Source organism: Camelus ferus, chromosome 11 (genome assembly GCF_009834535.1).
Source record: "Camelus ferus isolate YT-003-E chromosome 11, BCGSAC_Cfer_1.0, whole genome shotgun sequence".
Taxonomy (NCBI): Eukaryota; Metazoa; Chordata; class Mammalia; order Artiodactyla; family Camelidae; genus Camelus; species Camelus ferus.
The window spans coordinates 6,700,239-6,721,758 of record NC_045706.1 but is presented as its reverse complement, the minus strand read 5'-3'; the positions used below and the strand labels follow the sequence as shown (position 1 = coordinate 6,721,758).

The 21,520-nt window shown below is 53.6% G+C and overlaps 2 protein-coding genes across 4 annotated transcripts in view; one reads left to right on the top strand and one right to left on the bottom strand.

Annotated features, from left to right (window-relative positions):
* Nucleotides 1-3,363, top strand: part of ZRANB1 (zinc finger RANBP2-type containing 1) — a 54,738-nt gene extending 51,375 nt beyond the window's left edge. For all 3 annotated transcript variants that reach the window (XM_032490690.1, XM_032490689.1, XM_032490691.1), the window contains one exon: nt 158-3,363. In XM_032490690.1, coding sequence (XP_032346581.1) covers nt 158-376 — 219 coding nt within the window. In that variant the 3' untranslated portion in view covers nt 377-3,363. The remainder of the gene's footprint in view (nt 1-157) is intronic.
* A 204-nt stretch (nt 3,364-3,567) lies between these two features.
* Nucleotides 3,568-21,520, bottom strand: part of CTBP2 (C-terminal binding protein 2) — a 33,747-nt gene continuing 15,794 nt past the window's right edge. Inside the window, 8 exon segments of the mRNA XM_032490688.1 lie at nt 3,568-5,037; nt 6,837-6,954; nt 7,386-7,513; nt 8,047-8,177; nt 8,756-8,970; nt 11,493-11,699; nt 16,525-16,669; nt 17,026-17,180. Of these exon segments, the coding sequence (XP_032346579.1) occupies nt 4,857-5,037; nt 6,837-6,954; nt 7,386-7,513; nt 8,047-8,177; nt 8,756-8,970; nt 11,493-11,699; nt 16,525-16,669; nt 17,026-17,180 (1,280 nt within the window). The 3' untranslated portion in view covers nt 3,568-4,856.

Genomic DNA, 21,520 nt, shown 5'->3' with positions numbered 1-21,520 from the left:
TCATAAAATTGACGAGAGGTTGAAACCATGTTGAAACAGTATGTTGCTCTGGCCTTTTCATTAGTAATCGTACCAGCTGTAGGTTTCTGTTACATTTTTCCTACCCAGTTTCTGATCTGTTGTATTATTTCCCCTTTTCTTCACATTCCTCTAAAAGCTAGGTAATGAGGAACAGCAAGAAAAACTGCTCAGGGAGTGGCTGGACTGCTGTGTGACTGAGGGGGGAGTTCTTGTTGCCATGCAGAAAAGCTCTCGGCGGCGAAATCACCCCCTGGTCACGCAAATGGTAGAAAAATGGCTCGACCGCTACCGACAGATCCGGCCTTGTACATCCCTGTCTGATGGAGAGGAAGATGAAGATGATGAAGATGAATGAAAAAAAAATCAAAGAGCAGAAGACCAAGATATCAGCTCTGTGGTGACCCCAACGTTAGTGTGGTGCTCCAGGCAGAGCGCGGGGCGTGGGATGAAGCGACTGGCAGGATCTGCTCGGAAGAGTTTTTTTCTGATCCACACCCACTGGAGGTTATGCATCTGCTGTGTGAGGAGACAGAAAACTTTGTTTGGACTACAGTTTGTAAAAACTAATTTTATTAAGACAGAACTTTTTTCCTTCCAAATTGTAAATCTGTCTATAAATGTAACGCATGTGGTTGTGTAAGAAGTTGTGTAATAGGAAAAGTTGTACCAGCATCTTCATATTATTGAGAAGTTGCTTCCAGCATGGGCACCTCCAAAAGCACATGGCAGGTGACTTTGTTCCTTTGAGATGCTCTTTTTTAAGTAGAACCCGGCCTTCTACTTCCATCTTAAAAGATCCATTTTACATTAAGTCTCACTAGAGCTTGTTAGAGATTTGGAAACTTTTTGTACAAATTATCCACAACAAAACGTAAAAATAAAAACAAGCTTTTATTTTATTAATAATTTAGTTCCTGTCATGCCCAATAAAATAAAATCAAATCTTTAAGGAACAAATTGTAAGTAAAGCAAGGATTTTTTTTGAGTGAACTTCACATGGACATCGTTCCCTTGTTTTGGAAAGGGTTTTGGTTTCTGCTAGTTTGTCTTTTTAAAGTTTGATATGCCCCTTTTCAGTATTTGTATTTATTTGTTTGGAAGAGTGCCCTTAAAGTGAGGGTTCTTCTGCCTTACTCTGGCAGCAGGCTCGTCATGAGGAGTTACTCTGTGGATGTAAATTAGCGCTTGGGGAGCGGGCCCACTTGCAACTGAATGAATCAATCGTGTGAAATTTGCTCACTTGACCCTATGACAACTCCCAAGTTGCCATGCAGAGGGAGGGTCTTTGGATTCTGTCTTTTATCATCAACTCTGCTTTAAGCAAATCGTGTTAGAAAGGGATGCCTTTGCTTGGGCTAATTGGGAATATCAGTTCAGTACAGAATAAAGATTTAAGAATGCAGTAAGGTGGTAAGTGCATCGTATAATGAATTCTCAGTGAGTAGTCTGAGAATTTTTGCATGTTGGTTAATTGTGGCCATTCTTATTTAAAGTTAAAACTATAATCTTAGGTAGAAAACTTTCTATAAAGTATTTGACCACTTCAGGTATACATTGAATACTGGGTAAAAATTTCAGACCTATCTCAGGAACACAAAAAGACTTCGTGTCCTGATAAGCACTTTGTAGACTATTGGTGTGGCAAGGAATTTGAAGACACACACACACACACTCACACACTCTTTTCTTCCCTCTGATGAAAAGGCTGTGAAAACCTTTACATATTTGCTGCTGCTTCTAAGTTCTGTTTAGATGGTATTGAAACGTGCACAACTTCAGATTTGATGCTGGAATACTAAAAACAGAAAAATGCCTGTGAGATGTCATGTTTTTAGTTCTTTCTTCCCTCTGTGAACATTGAAAGGTGTTCCCAGGATGAAAGGATCGCTTTTGCTGCATGCTAACATTTGCAGGAAAAAATTTGCAATTTGATTCCATATAAGTGAATTTTGATACATTATAATAATGGTATACATTACTGTTCCAAGTGGTTAATGTTTTCTTACAAATTGACTCTGTCAATTCTTTGCTTTCATTTTGGACAGTAATTAATCAAGTTTTTAGAACGCTGTCACCTTGACTACCTAGCATAGCATATAGCACCCGTATAAACTTTTCTCCACATGTAGGAAGGATTCTCAGTGGCCAGACATCCTCATCCTGTACTAGTTGCTGTTAAGCAGAAACTACCCTCCCAATTCAAGAAGCCAAAGAGCAGTGTTTGAGGGAAAAGCGTCTAGTTGCGAGGGTCTCCATCAGTCCGTGGTGGCCAGAAAGCTGCAGGCTCGGTGTTTAGGCTCTGTGTGTTGTGTCTTGCTGAGCGGTGCTTCCCCTGAGGTGCCTCGTTACTTATTTATGGATCAGCGACCCTGACCACACCTAGTTTAACAGGTACAGCATTCTTCCCTGTGGGAAAGAACTGTATGACTCCGTTTCCTAGGCTCCAGACAGGGATGGGGCTTTAAATGGTCTTCACAGCAGATTGGCTGGTGAAAGCCAGATCTGGGGGTGAGTCAATGCTGTGTGAAGCTCTTGAACTATCAAGCAAACAGCCATAGTTGTTGTCCCAAGCTAGAGTGTGCAGCCCCTTCTCAGACTGTACGTGACGGGGTGACTGATACTGTGTGTCTCGTGGTTGGCTCTGGACAGGACTACCTGAACTTCGTGGTTTTCTAGGGAGACTACGGTGTGGTGTTTTCTGTTCTAATTAAAACCCAGGCGCACTGTGGATTTGGACCTACATTTTTGTTTCTGATTCTTAGGCTTGTCGTGTCCCAGACAGAATGTGTGTTCAGGGAATCCTGCTGTGTAAGGTGGTTGGGGTCTCCTTTTCGTGTGTGTCAGCCCCTCGTGGATTGCTGTTTGTCAGGTGGTTATGAAGGTGATAATGAACCTCCCGCTCTGCTCCCTGGAGTGACAGGTCAGTAACCACGTGCTCCATGACCATACAAGTGCAGTGATCTTCATGTAATTTTCATGGGAGGGGGGGATGGGACCACCACCTTAAGATGAGGAGGTTGATGCTTTAAGTTGCCATGAACTTTTTTTTTCCTAATTGGAAGAGGGGGTGGTGACTAAAGGAGTTCTGGACCTGGAATTGTTGGGCTTAACTGGTATTTGCAGCTGTCACTAGTGGTAAGGGGTTGAATGCTATTTAAAAAGGAGGATCCATTAAATCAACTGAAAGTTCTTAACATATGGAAATGGCTGATGTTAATTATTTTGCAACAGTTCTTTGTAAATAATATCATTTAAAAAAATTGAAATTCACGTCCCTTCCTGCATTGATGCTTGAGCCAGGTAATTTTGCTTTTGGGTAAATTAAAATCAAAACTTGACCAATTTTGTTTCTTGAAGTGACTTAGTTCTAACCCACTAGTTCATCTTAAGGATGGCATGATTTTGTTAAGGATGGACTTACGTGAAGTTTTTGATTTTTCAATTAAACTCACATGAAGTAATTGTCAGCACTCGAGTCTGGTTATGGATTAGGCAGATAGGAAAGTCTTGTTAATCGTTGACCCTTGGAATAACAAGAACTGGAAATTGGGAAATTGAAAATGCAGTTGCCTTTAAACATCTCAAGTAGAGAACTTTTACATTAGTGAGATGTACTTGAATTTCAAAACTTAACAGAAATTTTTATTACTTTTTATTGAAAACTGCACTGAACGCTAAATGTCCACCTTTACAATAAACAAATACAGTAACGGTAACTCACACTAAAACAAAACATATTTCTGATAGCCATTATTTTTCTGTTCGGGACAATTTTAAAGGTTTTTTTTTTGTCACAAAAACAGGAATGTACCTATACAAAGGCTCAAAATAGGCCATCTTTTAAACAAAAAGGCGATGATTCACAAAAGACTATGAATATAACATGTAACTAGTTGATACAAATCTAATAGGATTTGTTAAAATCAGTCACATCTAATAACACACCTGAAGTGTTCTTGTATAAAATATCACGTGAAGAAAAGAAGACTTTATCAATAATGTCTAAAAAAGTGGGTTTGTTCATAGACAATCTGACAAGTTACCATAAAAAGTGTTTCCTGAGACATAAGGAAATGCAACATTATTCTTGAACCCTTTCAGTTCAAGACTTTCCACTCAATAAAATAGCTGAGGATCTGAAACTGAGAAAATATATTTGAGTACAAACAGCTTGTGAAACTTAATACTTTTTTTTTTTTTTTTTGCATCATCAGAGGGTATTACTGAACTCACAGCCAACTTGCCCGCTCGGTGTGCAGTTCAGGTGGGAGCGACTTCTCTGCATGGGAGCTGGTACTGTCTCCAGGCCTGTGCTCTTGGTCGTCTCACACGGCAGACAGTCTTCTCCCCATTCCGTAGTCATTTACTCTTCCTATCAGCAAAAGAGGTAACCAGCCCCCGTGGACCGAAGGGACTAGAGTCATAGGATGGGGATTTCCTCTTAATATTTTTTATTTTGATGTTTAGAACTCTTGATGCAACATTCTAGAGCAAGGTGTTCAGGACCTGCTGTGCCCAAGGGACTGATAAAGGAAAAAGATCTATTTATTCTTTGTGATTTGATGCACAGATGAAAAACTTAACACACAATAACAGAAGTTGGTCGTTAATAAATCACGTCCTAGTCTTTTTCAGCGCTTCCGTAAGCAGACGCCATCTTCAGTTTTCCCACGTCTCGGCTTCTAGCTCTTGTAGTTTTAACACTGCAACGTCAATGATGCATATGTCCAGAATCAGTTAAAAAGGCTGTCAAATTCCTTTTCTCTTAGTTCATCTATTTTTCACTGTCTCTTGGTCCCAGGTGTATCTAAGTGATTACCTTTCATCCTCCTCTGCTATTGCTCGTTGGGGTGCTCTCGATTGTCCCCGTGTTTTGTGGGCTGGTTGGGAGAGGGAGCTTGGGAAGGATGTGCCACTGTGGGGAGGTTGTGGGTCACCGGGATGCCTCCGGGAATGATCCCTTCCATGGCTGCAGGAAGTCCTCCCGGAGCCACGCCCACAATGCCTGGCGGGTATCTAGGGAGCACACAAGAGAAGGGAACAGTTAAGTCCAGGGCCAGAAATTGCCAGGCTCTTGACTTTGCCCGCTTGTGATCTTTTTTAATGGGACAGTTTGTCAAGGAGAAATCTACACAAAGAATTTAAATATTGACGTCAAATTCATAAACAGCAAAGCCAATCTACTAGTTCAATCAAAACACTAATTTTGTAGCTTTCAGACAATAGGAACAGCCCATACTAATTACGCCTGTGCAAACTGTGTTGCATTTAGAACATTTTTTGTGCAAAATAGACCCCACGTTTTCTGGTTGCCTGAGTAAGTATTCATCAGTTATATCAATGGATTTAATAACTTCCTGACAGCACGAAGTACTCTTTGGTACCATGTGATGTCCTAGGCTGGTTAGTTACAGCCCGAGATGGGAAAGGGGACCGGGCAGCAGGGGCACTGGTGAGCTTGTGATGGGCTGGATGTCTGCCCTCTGAGGACAGACGCCTGGAGGGCACCTGAATGTGGGCTCATCTCGTTTCAGGCATGAGTTGGGGTGTGTGTGTGTACGTACATTATGCACTAATGTGATTCAGGATAAACATTTTTCTGAGGATGAAACATACTTTAGGTAATTTAGGATTAAGTCTTCTACTCTCGAATTTATTTATCCCTTCACACTTTTGGTAAAGAGGACAGTCCCTCCCTGTGGAAGCTGTGCTCCCCCCACCCCCGACCTACAGTGACACTGGTCAGAAATCTCAGGGACTGCCTAGGAGGGCTGATGGATAGGGGTCCCTGTGAGCTGCCTCTCAAGCACAAGCAGTATGCCAAGGGGCCAGGGAGCCTTGCTCAGTCTGAAGGAATAATTAAAGACCACCAACATGAATGAATGGGAATCCGGTCTGGTGCTGTGATGGGCTCAAGTGATGCTTGAAAATGCTTATAAGTGGGTCCTATTACACAAAGTCCCCCCGTTCTCTGTGGTTAGAGCAGTGGTTCAAAACGGAATCTTAGGCAAAGTCTGAAGACATTTTTGGTTGTCACGGTTGGGAGTGGAGGCTGATACTGGCCTCTGGTGGGCGGGGGCCAGGGCTGCTAGTCTACATCCTGCAGTGCCCAGGCCCGGCCCCACGAGAGAATGATTGGGCTCAGCATGTGAGTGCTGGGGCAGCCCCGGGTCAGATAAGCAAAACGGCTTTCCTTCTGGGATTCTGGGCTGCAGCTTCTCTCCTTTATGCTGGAGGAACCCGCCATGCTGGGGCAAGAGAACCATACAAAACCACCACAAACACAACCCTGGTCCCTTCCGAGGGGTCCTGGCTCATGTCCCCAGTGCAGATTCTCTTGCCTCAGTCACACTCAAATCCTCCGTCACATCCCCACTGTCAAACTTTCTGCTTCATGAAGACACAGGCTTGTGCAAGGACCCGCTCCCAGCCAAACGACCGGGCACTTGGGCCGGGATACTTCCCTTGTGCAGAAGATTTGAGTCAGAAAGCAAAATCGGGCCCTTTTCCTTGGTGGTCTTCTCTGTACCCTTTCACCTAGAAACCCTCTGGTTTGGGAGTGGCTTTGGAAAGGGCGATTCCTCGCGGTGTTCAGACCCGTTGGGGAATGCACAATCCCCCCCGCTCCATTGGAATTCTAGTTCTTGGCTTTGTCTCGAAAGTTCCGTGTGTTCCGTGGAATTCAGGCATGAAATGTATGCAGCTCCCACAGAGAAGACTGAGGGCTGGGTTTTCCTCAGTGCCCAGGCTGGCTTGCTGTCCCCTCTCATCCCTCCCTCTGGGCTCAGCTGGGCGGAGCCCATTCCTCTCCTCACCTGTACGTGGCACCATTGAGCTCTGGATGGATTGCTTGCTGATCTATTACTGACCAGGGAGCTGTTGTGACGAAGAATTCCTTGTTCACACAGTTTCTTAAGCTTTCTGGGATGCGACCTGGAATAAGATGATTGAAATTAGATCACATGTATTTTTTTAAGGTCCCACTGACTTAAGATATTATACTTAGCTGCCACTGGAGGGACAAGCTGCAAAACAGGTCTCATAATCAAGTCTCTTACTCTTAATAGGAGAGGTGGGCTCTTAGATTTCCACAAAATTTGAACTGTTCCAGGGCCGGAGCAGCACTGCCTTCAAGCAGACAGAAAGGAGCACCCCCCTCTCCCCTCCCCAGGCTCATCCTCCTCCCACAGTTTGCAAAACGTCCATTGGCTAATACAAAAGGGAATTGGTTTCCTCTGAAATAAACAGGGTCTGACTCATTCAAAATTTAATCAGCGTGACCCCTAAAGACAAAGCCCCCGGAACCCGTTGCGTGAGTCTGTGAGCAGGACTAGAGGAGGCCGCAGGGCAGCAGGAGGGCTCACCTGTGATTGCCCGACGGATCTCCGTGGCAGCGGCCTCCCTCATCTCCAGGGAGGCTTGCTCACTATACCAGGCCGTGTGGGGCGTACAAATGAGATTCGGTGCATCTTTCAAGGGACCCTGAGCAAAGCTAGATGAATGTATGAAAACACGGTAAATGAGAAAAGGTGAATGCACTTCACTCCCCGTCTTCCTCCTCAAAAAGGAGCTTTTGGACGTGGGGGGTGTTAGCCACAGACACGCTGGAGGGGCTTGTGCAGGGCTGGGACTCTAAGGATATGCTCTAAAGCTGCTCTGTAACTAGCGTCAGGAGAAATCAGGGACTCAGAAGGAACAATTCTATGGGGGGCCGACCACCTGGCCTCCAACCAGGACACACAGTCCAGGGTACAGACAAATCCTGCTCCGCTCCACCACCATTTCCTGCCTCTCCCTGTTCTGATGATCTCTGGGGAACTTTTAGCCCTTTTACAGTTAGTTAGAAAACAGCACAACCCTTACGGAGGCTGTAAACTTTGCCTCCAGTTTCATATCCTAGACCTGTTTGTCTGGGAAGGTGCCCAAGTTCAAAGTAGGGGGTCAGGAGTAGAGGTGGGTCCTGTAAGTTCCCATGCAAGTCTTGAGCTGCGACTACACACGTCTTGGCCACCTCATCAAACCCACCTGAAAGGCTCCGACTCGTGCACGTCGAGGGCCGCCCCTCGTATCCGGCCTTCCTTGAGGGCTTGGGCTAAGGCTTTCTCGTCCACCAGTCCGCCGCGGGCCGCGTTCACTAGAAATGCTCCTTGCCTCATCTGCGAGGCAGAAAGAGAAGCTGGTTAAACCGATGCTACTGCATCGGGAGGCGCGGGGTGGGGGTGGGGGTGGAGCCGCGGGCCAGTGGAGGCTGGTGGGTCTGGCTATTTAATGCATGTGCAGCAGGTCGGGGGGGAAGGGAGGGCAGAGTCTCAGGACAGCTGGAGGCCAGGGGTCAGCTCCTGAGATCCTGAGAGGGGGCCACAAGGTGGGAAGGCTGGAGCTGTGACCTGCTGGGTCCTGGGCCAGCTCCCTGTCCCTCCCTGCTCACCATGGCCCACCCCAAGGAGGTGGCCTCACCCAGCTCCTCACTGATGTCTCAGGGACTTTCTTCCCTCCTCATTGGTGTGTCTGTCCATGGCCCATTTCCCATCCCCCTTCCATTTGGACAGAAGTTTCCAGGGTCTGAGCCCATCTATTTCAATTTACCTGCTTTTGGTAGAACACATGCTCAGCACCCAAGAGGTCCTGGGTTCAATCCCCGGTACCTCCTCCAAGTGGAAATCAATGAAGAAACCTAATTACCTCCCCCTCAGCAGACAAACAGTACAAGCAAAAACATGTGCTTTCAATTTACCTGCTTTATGGTAAAGTCGTTGATGAGGTGGTGGTTATGTTCGTTGAGATTGCAGTGCAAGGAGACGCAGTCGCTCTGATACAGTAAGTCCTGCAGGGTGTAGACCCTCTGGACGCCCAGGGACCGCTCTATCCCGTCCTGCAAGTAGGGGTCATAAAATATGACGCTGAATCCGAAGGCCTTGGCTCGAACAGCGACCGCCTGCCCCGTGCGACCTGTGCAGAAAGAGAGCGTCCAGGTAAGCAAGCCTGTCCTCGCAGCACCCTGGCCCCGGCCCTGCTGCCTTCATTATTTCTGGGAACTGGAGCCCGCGCTAGCCGTCCCCACTGGCAGCTGGACCCAGCTGGTGGCAGCTGCAGGAGGAACCGGGTGCCCAAAGCTTGGTGACACCCAAGGCCAGCACTTCTCCCCGGGTTACTGGGGCGGAAGCGTGGGGTCGGGGGACAAGCTTCCCGGGTGACCACTGCAGAGTGCTTCCTGTGCTTGCTACCAGCGTCTTTTCCCCTTAAATTCCTATTACGTACATTTTCAAACATAAACACAACTAGAGAGAGCATGCCAGTGAAGTCCTCGTGCCTGTCCCCGCTGCCCCCGCTCCCAAACATCACCAGTGTCACCCGACTTGTACTGATCCATTCCCTGCTTTGTTCATACAGCTGTCTCCCTAACCTGGGCTTCGCCTCTCTATTGCTCTCAGCATCTAACAGGGACTGTTCTCCTGCATAATTACCACTGGGTTTGCTCGTGAGGGGCAGAATGATGGAAACAGCACTGCAGTCTGGCTGAGAGGCGGGGCTCTGAGCCTGCATGGAGTGTGGCCGGGCCTCCAGCAAGTTAGAGAGTGATGTCACCTAACAGGACATGAAGGCCTTCCCGACTCCCAAGTGGCCGTCATTTGTGAAAGTCCACTGATCCCAGAGCAATTTTCAGCTTGAACACAAGGTGGTTTGAGTAATGCTTGAATGGGCTGATTTGGGACGTACACAGAATAAATCTTTATTTAAAACCATTGCTCCAATGTGCAGTGGGGGAAGAAGGGACTAAGGGAAGAGGCACCTCCCCAAAGGAAGCCCACACCAGGTGCCTGCTGGTGGACCATCTCGCCCTCCTACTGAACTGTGACCTGATTGGGCAGGACCAAGACAACTGCCTGAGTTTGGAGGCAAAAGTTTATTAAGGCCATTCTGATCCAGAGGAACAGCTGCAGGGTCACCAGCGGGTCATTACCCCTCATGTCATCCCTCTTCAGTGTCACCACTTGGACACAGTGAACCAGGGACTACAGCCACACACTGCGGAGGGCAAGCACAACAGACGGGGACAGGGCAGGAAGAACGGCAGTGACTAAAGACCCTCCTCTGATGTGCTTGATATTCGGGACCAAGGACTCGCAGTGAGTGGCTGCCACCAGAAGCCGTGGAAACGTGTTCTGCCACGTGGCCCAGCCACGCACAACTTGAGTCTCTGCATCCTGGCCAGAGGCCCCCGGGGCCGGGCAGGGGCTCAGGCACGCACGATGTTCTAAGAACCATCTCCGAGAACCGCTTCCCAGAGCAGCAGGGGGTCTGGTGAGCACCAGCAGAGGGCGCTGTGGCTCAAAGAGCACCGGCATTTCTTAGTTATTTTGTATCGTCCACTCCAGAAATATGAAGACAGACTCTTTCGTAAAAAGATTTAAAAGATTAGCTTCCCACATATGATCATTCCTGAAACCTGGGTTCTACAGCTCAGACCTGGGTGTTGGAAAGATGTGCGTTCCTGGAAGGAGTCCAGCTCCTGCCTGTTCAAGCAGGCACCCGGCCTCTGGATCAGGGACTCGGTGGGGGAAGCGGCGGCCCTGTGGCCATCCCAGCAGTCCTGCCCCTCAGGTAACTGGAAACAGAGCTCAAGCAAAGGGCTGAGTGACAGCTGAGGAGCCTCCTGGAAGCCAAGCCCAGCAGTCGCAACTCACTCCATGTGGCCCCCAATTTACAGACTGGGAAACTGAGGCAGAGAGAGGCTGCGGACTTCACTCAAGGTCACAGAGCTGGTAAAGGGGGGCTGAGATCCGGCACCAACAAGCAAGGCCCCCTCCTGTTTGCAGTGTTGGGGCTCGACTCAACCCCCGTGCTGTCCACAGCCGCGCCATCAGGCTGCTTTCCACCCGGCTCACCTCCTGGGTAAGCTGCCCAAGGCCCTCCCAGGGTCGCCAGCTGAGTCTCATGTGGACAACAGCCGAATCCAAGGAGACCTCTACTTGCCCCCTCCCCTCGGGTGAGCTTTCCAAGGTGATGGCCTGACCAAGCCACCGCTGGCTCAAAATTCTTCAGTGACTCCCTGCTGCCACCCCCACCCAGCATATGAGGGCCTCCAGGTACTGCCCAGGTCACCGCTCAGCCCCCAGCCTGCTTGTTTCTCCACCACACACCTCTACACGCCCTGCCCCTCCCCCTCTGCCCGGGCACTGGGCAGGCCCTCCTTCTGCATCCCCTCTACCCAGCCACACCAGACCCATTCTTCCAAAAGCAGCCCAGATCCCACCTCTAGGTGATTTCGCTGATCAGTCTGGACCTCCGACCTCCCACCCCATGTAGCTCGGCGGGGGGCATTAGCCCTCCTCTAATGCAAAACCCAACCTCCCCGGTCAGGCCATCCCTGCGCTCCTCTGGGGCAGGACTGGGTGGGGTCTGCTGCCCCTGAGGGGTCCCTGCAGCAGCCCCGGGGGTGTGGGGGGACGGGGCGGAGCAGCTGCACGTACCGAAGCCAATGAGGCCCAGCGTCTCCCCACGGATGCGGGCTGCTCCCGACGCCACCTCCCGGATCTGCTCGACGCTCTGTACCCGCGTGCCTTCCCGCAGCGCCTGGTACAGCCACGTGTTCCGCCGGTAGAGATTGAGGATGTGGCAGATGGTGGAGTCGGCCGTCTCCTCCACTGCTGCGGACGGGATGTTGCACACGGCGATCCCTGGAAACACAAGGGCGAAGACGGGATGAGAATCCCCTGGAGTTCTAGGGGAAGCTCCAGGGCTCCCAGTCCACGCAGCTGAGGGACGAGGGACGGGGGACGGGGCAGAATGAGCCCACTCGGCCACTAACTGCAGGTGTGGCCCTGGGCAGGTCAGGGTCCCTTATCACCAGACGCCTGCTTGTCACCAGGGGGACACAGACCCTCTGACTCTGATGCTCAGGGGCCTCGAGCCCCAACATCCCTCCCAAACAACAACGTGTGGCTCAGCCCCCAGCCTCCCACTGACCCCATGTCCTGCCCACCCAGTGCTTCCGGACCCCATTCTCTGCGAAGCAAGCAGAGGGCAACTGGAGTGGGGAGGCGGCCAGCTCTGACCACCACCCACACCCAGTGCCAGGAAAGCTGTAAACCTGTGAACCCCAACGTTCAGTCCTGGAGTGGCGGGAGGCCAGTGTACAGGGCTCCCCCCTGACAGGCCATGGGGTCCAGAAGCCCAGAGACTCCTTGAGATGCACCGTCTGGGGTCCTCCCCACAGGGTGGGGCTGGGGTAACAGAGACTGGCTCTTTGTTTTATGGTATTTTAAGTGTTTTATGGTATTTTAAGAGTCTAATGCAATAAATATGTCATTGCTTGTTTTTTAAAAGAATGAGAAAATTTAGAAGCTAACACCTTCACCCCAACATGGGCCCGTGGGCTGCACAGCATGGAGCTGATGTCTGAATCCAGCCCTAATCACCATCCTGCTCAGGAAGAAAGAACACAGAGCAGACAGGGTACCTGCCCTGCTTTTTGAAAGGGACTTTAGGGCTGAGAGCAGCTGGTGGAGATGAGCCCTCCGGCTGTGTGAGGAACAGGGGCCTGAAGCCGAGGGGCTGCAGGGAGAACTGGTCCAAGTCTCAGGCAGGAAAGGCCCGGGCGCTGACCTTCCTCAGTGGGGGGGTGTTTTAGGGAGGGATGGGAATGCTTGCCAGATGTGGGAGGGGTGGGCACACAGAGGGCCGGGCTGGGGACAGTCCCCTCCTGCTGCCCACCACGCCTAGGTCTAGCTAGCCCCTCACCAGGGATGGGGCTGCATGGCGGGGGCAATTTGGTTTGCCAGTCAAGCAACTTTCTGAGGGACGTTGCTGTCCAGGCAGTGTGGTGGCCCGGCTCACAAGGCTCCCTCTTAATCCCAGGTTTGGGACCCAGGGAGAGACACCCAGGGACGCAGGGCCAGGCCACCTGTAAGGCAGCCCTGCATTCCACTGTCTTCTCAGGGCAGGGGTCGGGGCAGAGATCACCTGCAGCTCCCTGGACAGAAAACCAGACCAACCGTGCGGAGCATCCCTTCTAGGAGCTGCACCGTCCCCCTTACGAGGTGCCCAGAGGCACAGAGTCCCAGGGCCACCCTCAGGAGGACAGACAGCTCTCAGAGGGCAAGCTCCTCCAGCACAGCGCCCCCCCGGCCCCACCTGGCCACAGCCACGGGCCAGGGGGTAGTGTCTGAGATCCAGGTGGACAAACTTTCCATGAGCTGGAGGTCAATCATCTTACGAACACCCACTTGCTTTGAAATCACCAAGCACAGAATCGGGGCTAGACTAGAAATCTCGGGATCACTAGACAGATGCAGGCAGACACCAGAGGTTTAAGAAAATCTTCTGGCAGTTGGGACAATTTTCGTTCCCCCATGGGGATCCATCTGTTCCCATGGGGAAGGTCCACCAGTAGGACAGCCGAGTGTGGACCGTCTACTGCAGACACAGCCAACTGCCTGGGCCCAGGGGACTGGTGGCGCCTGGGAGGCAGGACAAGACGCGATGAAGCCAATGAAAGAATCCTCGGGGCCATGAGATGAAGTGTCGATCAGCCCACCCAGCAGATGAGGAACTGAGTGGAGACATCACTCACACTAGAGGTTTTAAATTTAGCTCCTGGCTCTGTGTGGGGAGCCTGAGACCAAGGTCTGGGAGAGCGGGTACCCGGGCTTGGGAAACAAGGACTGGGAGGGGCGCTGCCGGCCTCCTTTGGGACCTCCTCCCTGATGGCAGAAACGCCAGAGGCCAGCCCACCCTGCCGAAGGGGGTTCCTATTCAGTCTTCATACTTTCAAGGTGATTCCCCAAATACCATCAGGACCAGCTGCCAGCGCTCGCAGAGCAGCGCTGCAGCCCGCATGGACCCCAAGGTCCATACCCAACAGCCGAGTTGCTTTTCCTCTCAGTCCACGCTTTTGCTCTTTGCTCCAACGCCTTCTGAACTGGACCAGACTGGACAGCAGACTAATGCGAAAGGCTCACAGAGCGAGAATGCTCAGCCCGTGTCCTGGGCCCTGGCTCTCTCTAGCACCTTCCACCTCCCGCTGCTTCTTCCTGGGCCTTGGGGTCACATCACAGACAGGGTAATCCTCTACCAGCCCAGGCATCGTCCTCACCCGCGGCAGGTGGCCCTGGGCCCCGATGGCTTCATGAACGGCCCACGTGCGCTGGAGGGGAGCTGCCCGCCTGGGCCACACAGCCCGGGCCCGGACCTCGTCAGGAGGGGCAGAGCCCTGAGTCGCCTGCTCTTCTGTCCTCGTTACGGATCAGCCGACCGAACGAGCTGCGAAGGGCATTTGGAGACCAAGGATGGCTGGACAGACAGACACCCACTTTCCTTCTACAGAGTCCACATTTGAAAACTGCTCTTCAAAATGGCCCAGCAGATGTCCCCCAAACAGCTTCCTTATCAGACTGGAACAGAGTCAGTGAAAAGGCCACCGCAGACTTGCCGTTTACATCTTTCAAAACTGGCTGTCCTCTGTGGGTGGACTCTGGGAACCCGGCCTCCTTGACCCGGGCCCAGCCCCTGCCTGCGGGTTCGGCTTCTGCAACTGCAGAGACAGGAAGTTTCACTTGCCAGCACCTCCCATCCTTCCCTAGAGAGAAGTGGTGGGGTCCCGGGAAGGAAGTCCGATGTCACAAACACCGCAGGCTGGGGTGTCGCAAGGGGCAGATGCTGTGGGGACGGGAGGTGTGTGAAGGGAAAGGACCAGAGAGTCTCTTGGTGCTCAAGCCACATTCTCCGTCTCTGCTGGAACGTGGGATTTCAGCTCAAGAGCACAAAGAACATTTGTTTTCAAACAAAAACATTCTTTCGGTGCCAGGAAAAAATAGAAAATTTTAGTTTATATTAGACATGCTTCTGAAGACTCACGTCCTCCGAAGTTTCTTTGTGGCAACAAAGAGGGGCTCAGAGTGATGCCGGGGCTGGAAGCAGAGGCTAGGGCTGGACGTAGGGAGCCACCACTACCCCAGACCCCGTAATGAGTCTGGAATCCAGTGTGACCCCTTCTCTCGTACAGGGCCAGACGACCCCTGGTGGGGCTGACATGATGGGGTCTGGCTGAGGGGGGCACCCAGAAAAACTGGGATCAACCTGAGCCACCTGCTGCACAGCTCCCCACTTCCAGGATGGGGGAGGGGAGGAACAGCACCCTCGGGGCAATGACCACCCCCCACCCCCTAGGGGGCAACCCCAACCTGCTGCAGCCACGTTCCCAGACCACCTGCCACTTCGCAGAGCAGCCGGGCCCCAATCACCAAGAACCAGACCGGACTCAGCACCACTTAGAAAAGGCCCCACCATGGCCCCGGCTCCCCATCCTGCTTGTGCTCACAAGACTCACCCTGCAGCTCACGTACGTGAGCACGGCCCCAGTGCAAGGCAGGGAACAGACAGACCTCTAACACAAATCCCTGCCCCTCAGTCCATCCCCTAGGCTGGGACCTCAGGAAGGAGCCAAAGCCCAGCGGGGTTCCTGCGGCTGAAGAGGCAGCAGGCAGGTGTCTGTGGGCTGTGGCCAGAACTGTCAGGTCACACGCTTGTCGATGCCCGAGCTCAGGCGTGATGCTGAGCTGACCGTGCAAGGCACTGCATACCCAAGCCTGCCCCTGGAGCCCCAGGGCTGAGGAGCTGACTAGGGGTGGGGCAGGCCGGGGCATAAAGGCCTGGGTTCCCAGCCATTTTGCCGCCCCTCTTATCAGCCTCATGGCTTCAGGGCACCGGGCAGACCACAGCCCTCCACACCAGGTGCAGGGGGCAGGACTAGCTATTTCAAAATCAGAGCAAGGATGGTGACCAGAGAGGGGCTTGTCTAGAAGGACGTTCTTGGCCCCTCCAAAGACAGAACAGCAGCCTGGGGACCTTTCCTATCGAAGCTTGGCCCCTGCTGCCCCTGCAAAGGCACCTTGCACTCAGAGTCCACACCAGGTGCCGGGACAGGGAGGCCACCACGCCAAGGCCCTCTCTCAGGGTGCTGGCAACCAGAGGTGTGGAAAGCAGCTGGGAGCCCTGCCTTGGGGTGGTGGCAAGGGCTGGGCAGGAGGTGCTGGGCGGTGGTCCGCCAACACTGGCACGACCTTGGGAAGGTTCCTGTGTGGATGGCAGCCCTTGAGGGGATGGCTCCATCCCAGGACTGAAGGAGACCCAGACATGGGGCCTCCTCCCGCCCTGGGAACCTGGAGCTGTGTACCCAGCACGGGTAATTTCAGGGTGATGGGTCCGGGCCGGCCAACACAGGTGTGTGGCTACTCACACCATCCCCTCTGCAGCGATGGGCCCATGGCTCATCTAGCCTCAGGTCCTCCCCAAGTGAGACCACCCAGCCCAGCTGCACAGGCACCAAGGTAGGACCTCCAAACTCAGCAGGACTATTTGGAGGTGTGCCTGGCAAGATGCCCCCTGGAAGCAGGCACCTTCCTACAGCCAGAAGCCAGCACTGCGTGGTCTCTGTTCTCTGCTCGGGCTGACCCCTGCCCCCCGCCCCGCCAGGCACCCACCAGGCACCTGCTGGGCACTCACCGAGCTCGCCTGCCGCCTTGATGTCCACGTTGTCGTAGCCGCTGCCTATCCGCACGATTACTCTCAAGGCCTTGAACTTCTCCAGGTCCTCCCTGGTGAGGGTGATGGTGTGGTACATCATGGCGCCGACAGCCTCGTTTAAAACCTGTGACAAGGTGGAGAGAGTGCAGGTTGGAGGCCCCCACGCCGTTGAACCTGGCACAGATTTCAGCAGGACAAAAACCAGCTAGGCCATTGTCTGTGTTGACAGCTTCCCCCAGGTGGGTGGCCCCTGGTTGTGCTCTGGGGGCTCGCTGGTGACTCTGGGTGGTACAAGGGGGAGGGGGAGGGGGGGCGTGGTCAGGGAAGGCTAACTGGTGAGAGGGACTGGCCAGCAGAGACCTGAGGATAGAAAGAGGGGCAGTGTCAGGGCAGCGGCGGCACCAAGCACGTGCTTGCTGGATGCCAAATGCTGCCACCTGACCGGGGGGGACCAGGCCCGGCAGGCGGGGAGAGGCCCACCTTCTCGTGGATCTCCTGGGTGGACTGTGCGTCACAGAAGGCCACGGTGGCCAGGTCCTTCAGGATCGGCATCTCTACGGTGCAGTCTCTGCCGTCGAGCAGCGCCACCAGGGGGCGGGGGTGCAGGGGGCCGTTCATGATCTGGGGGCGGATACCTGTGAGGAGGGAGGAGGAAGCGGTGGGTGTGCAGAGTGGACTGCCCCCCACCTGCAGTGAGGTACTGCCACCCCACCATCCACACACCTCCTCCTGGGACAGCTCTGGGACAAGGCTACGGTGCGGTCTGCTGGGCCTCCGTACGTGGCCACACATGCAGCCCACTGGGAAGCGCCGGGGTTCTAGCTCTGCTGCCATCTGGGACTCAGGCCCAGGAGTCCCATCGCGCCCAACTGCTCCTGCCACCAGGGCAGCACAGTGGCCGCCCGTCCGCCCCGAGACCACTAAGGCCCAGAGACCTTGCAGGTACCCGAGGGGGCCTGGCCCACGGCTGCCTGAAGCCGAAGCAGGCTCCCCTCGGCCCCACCGCTGTGCCTCCGTCCCCAGCTGTCCCCACTGCCCTCCAGACAGGCACGAGGGGCTAAAATGAAAAGGCAGGGACAAGACAAGGTGGCAGCATCCCACGGGGGCTCCCTGGAGGAAACCCCTGGGGAACAGGCGCCCCCTCACCTGGGCCAGGTGAGGAGCCAGTCTGAGGCAGCTGTGAAGGTGAGTGTGTCTGAGGGCAAGGGGCTTGCTGGGGTCTCAAAGAGCAAATGGAAGTTCTCAAAGGACCACGACTAGCACCGCTTGTCAGCTACCGAGACCAGCCAGGGGCAGTTCACGTCTAGTTCTGGGGGGGAGGGGCTGCCTCAGTGCAGACAGCGTGGCTGCGAGGTCTCCAGCCCAAACAAGGAGGGCAGCGCGTCTGCCCTGACACGTGGACCCACCGCGAGGTGCGCACAGGGGCCCGGAAGCAGCCTGAGCCCCGGGCTGCTCATCCTCGGTGACCGGGAAGCAGCATTTTCTAAGAAAACCATTCCTTTCAAGTTCACACTGGAAGGTCTCAGATTTTGGCCCCAATGTCGAATCACCATGATCCACCCCCTGGGCACGTGAGAACCACCCTGGACTTCTGGAGACAGTGCAACACCGAGTTGGCCGGGACAGGGCAACTCCCATTTTCTCATTGAATCAGAAGTGTCTCTGACGTCACAAATTACAAGTCAGAACAGGACAGCTGTCAGATGTTCAAATACACCCCGATCGTGGCCACTGTACCAGGGCGGGGCTCGGCCCATCTTGTGTCCTTCCTCCCGCACGGAACCTACTCGTCCTCTTCTCTGGTGGCCGCCGTGGCCCCCAGGCTTGATCGGGCTCCCACGGGCCAAAGAGGAGCTGATAACCCGGCTGCTCATCTGCGGGGCCTCCGCCTCCCAGCCCAGAACTGCCCGAGTTCACAACCCAGTCAGCCACACACTGGGGACAGAAGCTGAAAGAGGGACCCCCATTCCCCCCACCCCCAGTCTGGAGCTGTGGGCACGTTCCCATTAGCGATGCCCGCGGAGGGGTAGGCCCCTGCGCACCCGCACGCCCGCTGCCCGGAGCGGCACTCCCGCGACTCAGCTGCAGCATCGTGGGACAATCATCTCTTTGAATGCGGAGCAGAGAAAACGCTTTTTTGTCCTGGTCTCAGAAGAACGGGCAAGGGCGGCTGGGGGAGCAGGCCACCTCTGGGCTGGGGCTCGCAGGTGATGACAGTCCCTCCAAGCCTGTGAGGGGCAGCTGAATTCCTACTGCCTCCTCAGGACCCGGGTCCCCAAACTGGGGACTCCAGGTGACAGGGAGCCCCAACATCCTCTGTCCCGAGCAGGAATAGGGCTCCTCTACCCACGTCCTCACTAGTTCTCAACCCACACAGAAGGCGAGGAACACGGCATCAAGGCTGTTTGTTTACTGGGGTCCCTTGCTAGCATCCCTCTGCCCAACTGACAGGTCCACGAGAGGGTGAAGTGCTGTGTGCAAATGGGGAAAAGGTTCCCCAAAGACCAAGGGTGATGTCTTCAGACAGGACCCCTGGAGGCCCCCCTCCTAAGCCCCCAGCACAGGAAGTGGGGGAGCAGTCACTTCACATGGAGCGCTACACCCTCTCGCTTCACCACGAGAAAACACTGCCATCCTCTTTGACAGACAAGGAAACAGAGGAATAAGGTGGAAAGTACTTCACGGGAGGAAGAGGCTGCAAAGTGGGGCAGCAGGTGCCAACTCAGTGTCCACACACGGGAGCTCCTACTTCTTCCCCTTCTGCCACGATGACCATGAAGGACCCGTTCTCTCCGCCAGAGTCTTCCTCCTCTCCCCACACCCACTATGAAGCCCAAGGTGACTGTGTGGGCAGACACACTCACTTGCCCCAGGCTGTCCCTCCCATAGGGTGAAGAACACCCTGACTTCACTCCTGGGGGTCCTAGCAAGAGGGTTAATCAGACAATGTTTGCAAAGTTCACCCACGACTAGAAATCTGAGTTGTTAATTAAAAAGCAACCACAGAGGAAAACGACAGTGGGCACAAGGCAGGCATCTGGAGAAGCGGAGGGGCCGTCACCACAACATGTCCATCTACAGCATCAACGCACGCATCTCGTTACCTGGGAAACAAACTCCAGGTTGCCTAGCGATCGCCTCCCTCCCCGACTTGGGTCGCCTTTTTCTTTGGCGAAACCCACCCTTTGCCCTCGTTCCAGCTGGGCACGCAGAACGCCGCTGAGGCCGGTCCACGAGACCCACAGGCTTCCCCACGGAGGCCCCAGGCTTGGGTACCGACTGTAAGCTCTTTATGGTGAGGCAGGAAACGAGATGTGGCAGGGATCATGCTGCTCGGGCTGCTCGGGCTGGGGAAGGATGCTGAGTGGGGACAGATGGGTGGGGGGGGGGGGTGGGAGCAGATGAGACTCACAGGTGTCTTGCATGAGGGGCAGAGACCACAGTGTAAGGCTGCTGAGGACGGGCTCTGAGGGGCCACATGAGACCCCAGTACTGAGGCTGAGACAGCTTAGCCAGCCAATGCCAAGGTTCGCTTCTATAAAGAAAGGGGCTGTGCTATCACACACGCTCCCTCAGTCCCAGAAGGGACCCACCCACCCACACATCTTGGAATCCAGGTGAATTCAGCCACCATGCCCAGCACCCTCATCTGTCCCTGTGGTCTCACTGGAGTCAGAGGCAGAGGGTCCCAGAAGACCCCGGGAAATGCCAGGAAGGTGATGCTGCAATTAGACATTTTATCTCACCTCACATTAATCAACATACCCTTCAATGCCTCCGCTAATATGAACAATTTTAAGTCTATTAGGATACAACTGATACATTATGGATTAAGATGGCAAGTGGCCCTTTAAAAGAGACCACGGAAAACGGGGTGCCAACTCGGGGGCTGGCTCCCCAGGTTGGAGGGGGTGCTCTATTCCTTCTATGGTCAGGAGAATTTAGGGGAGAAAGGCAAGACACAATGTTTAACAAGAATTCACTAAGAACTGGGGTTTGTTATCAAAAGCTAGGCTACTAACTACTAGACACAGCACAGCCCCAAGGAACAAACTCCACAGAACTCAAGACTGCCAGGACTCAATCAGTGTTGCTCTCATTCCCATTTTGCAGTTAGGGAGACAAGCTCCCAGTGACCACATCCCACACCAAGGAACAAAAGGGGAACAATTACACAGCACCGGGGACCCAGCTGAGTCTGTGGAAGCAACTGCTGATGAGGGTCAGAGGGTCTTGGTGGCCCTCTGGTCAGAATGACCGTTCCCTTTGTACAGCCTCCCTTCCCACTGATGAACTTGTTCTATCCATTTTAGAACCGTTGCAGCTGCAAGCAGGCACATCACAGAACTGTATCGGTGCACGGCTTCGGACAGCCTGTCCAGCGTTAACTTTGCAGGGCAGAAAACACAGGCGACTCCCCTGGCGCCAATTACCTGCTTGGTTTCAGGCTTGCCTCTGCACAAGCCGAGGTGCAGTGCCCCAGCTCGAGCCCGGCTCTGACACTTGCCCCCGGGCCTCGTATTGCTTAGAGCTGCAGCTGCACCCAAGTACTTGTGAAATTAAGAGACCCTCAGTGGAAAACAAAGAAAACACCAAGCTGAGTTGCTAGAGTTTTGTTTAAGAGTGGCCAGTGGTCCAGGGGATGTCAAGCCCAAAGGCCTCACGAATTGGAAAGAGGAGGTCCCCAGGGAGGACACTGGTAGCTTTCTAGCCACCCGACCTTGATGCCACCTTACTTGGATGGCAGCACCAGATTTCTCTGCGGGAGCTGCTCCTTGCCCAGGGGACACAGGCCAACGGGGCTGCAGCAGCCAAATGGGTGATGTGGTCCGGGCACGCAGAGCCGCCCTGTGACCTTTCCGGACACTGTGTGAGCTCAGTCGACACCTTCTCCACAGAACCACACATCATTTCCCAAGGTCTGAGATGGTTTCTGTTGAAACTCAAGAAGCGAACTGTCTCAGGGACATGATTT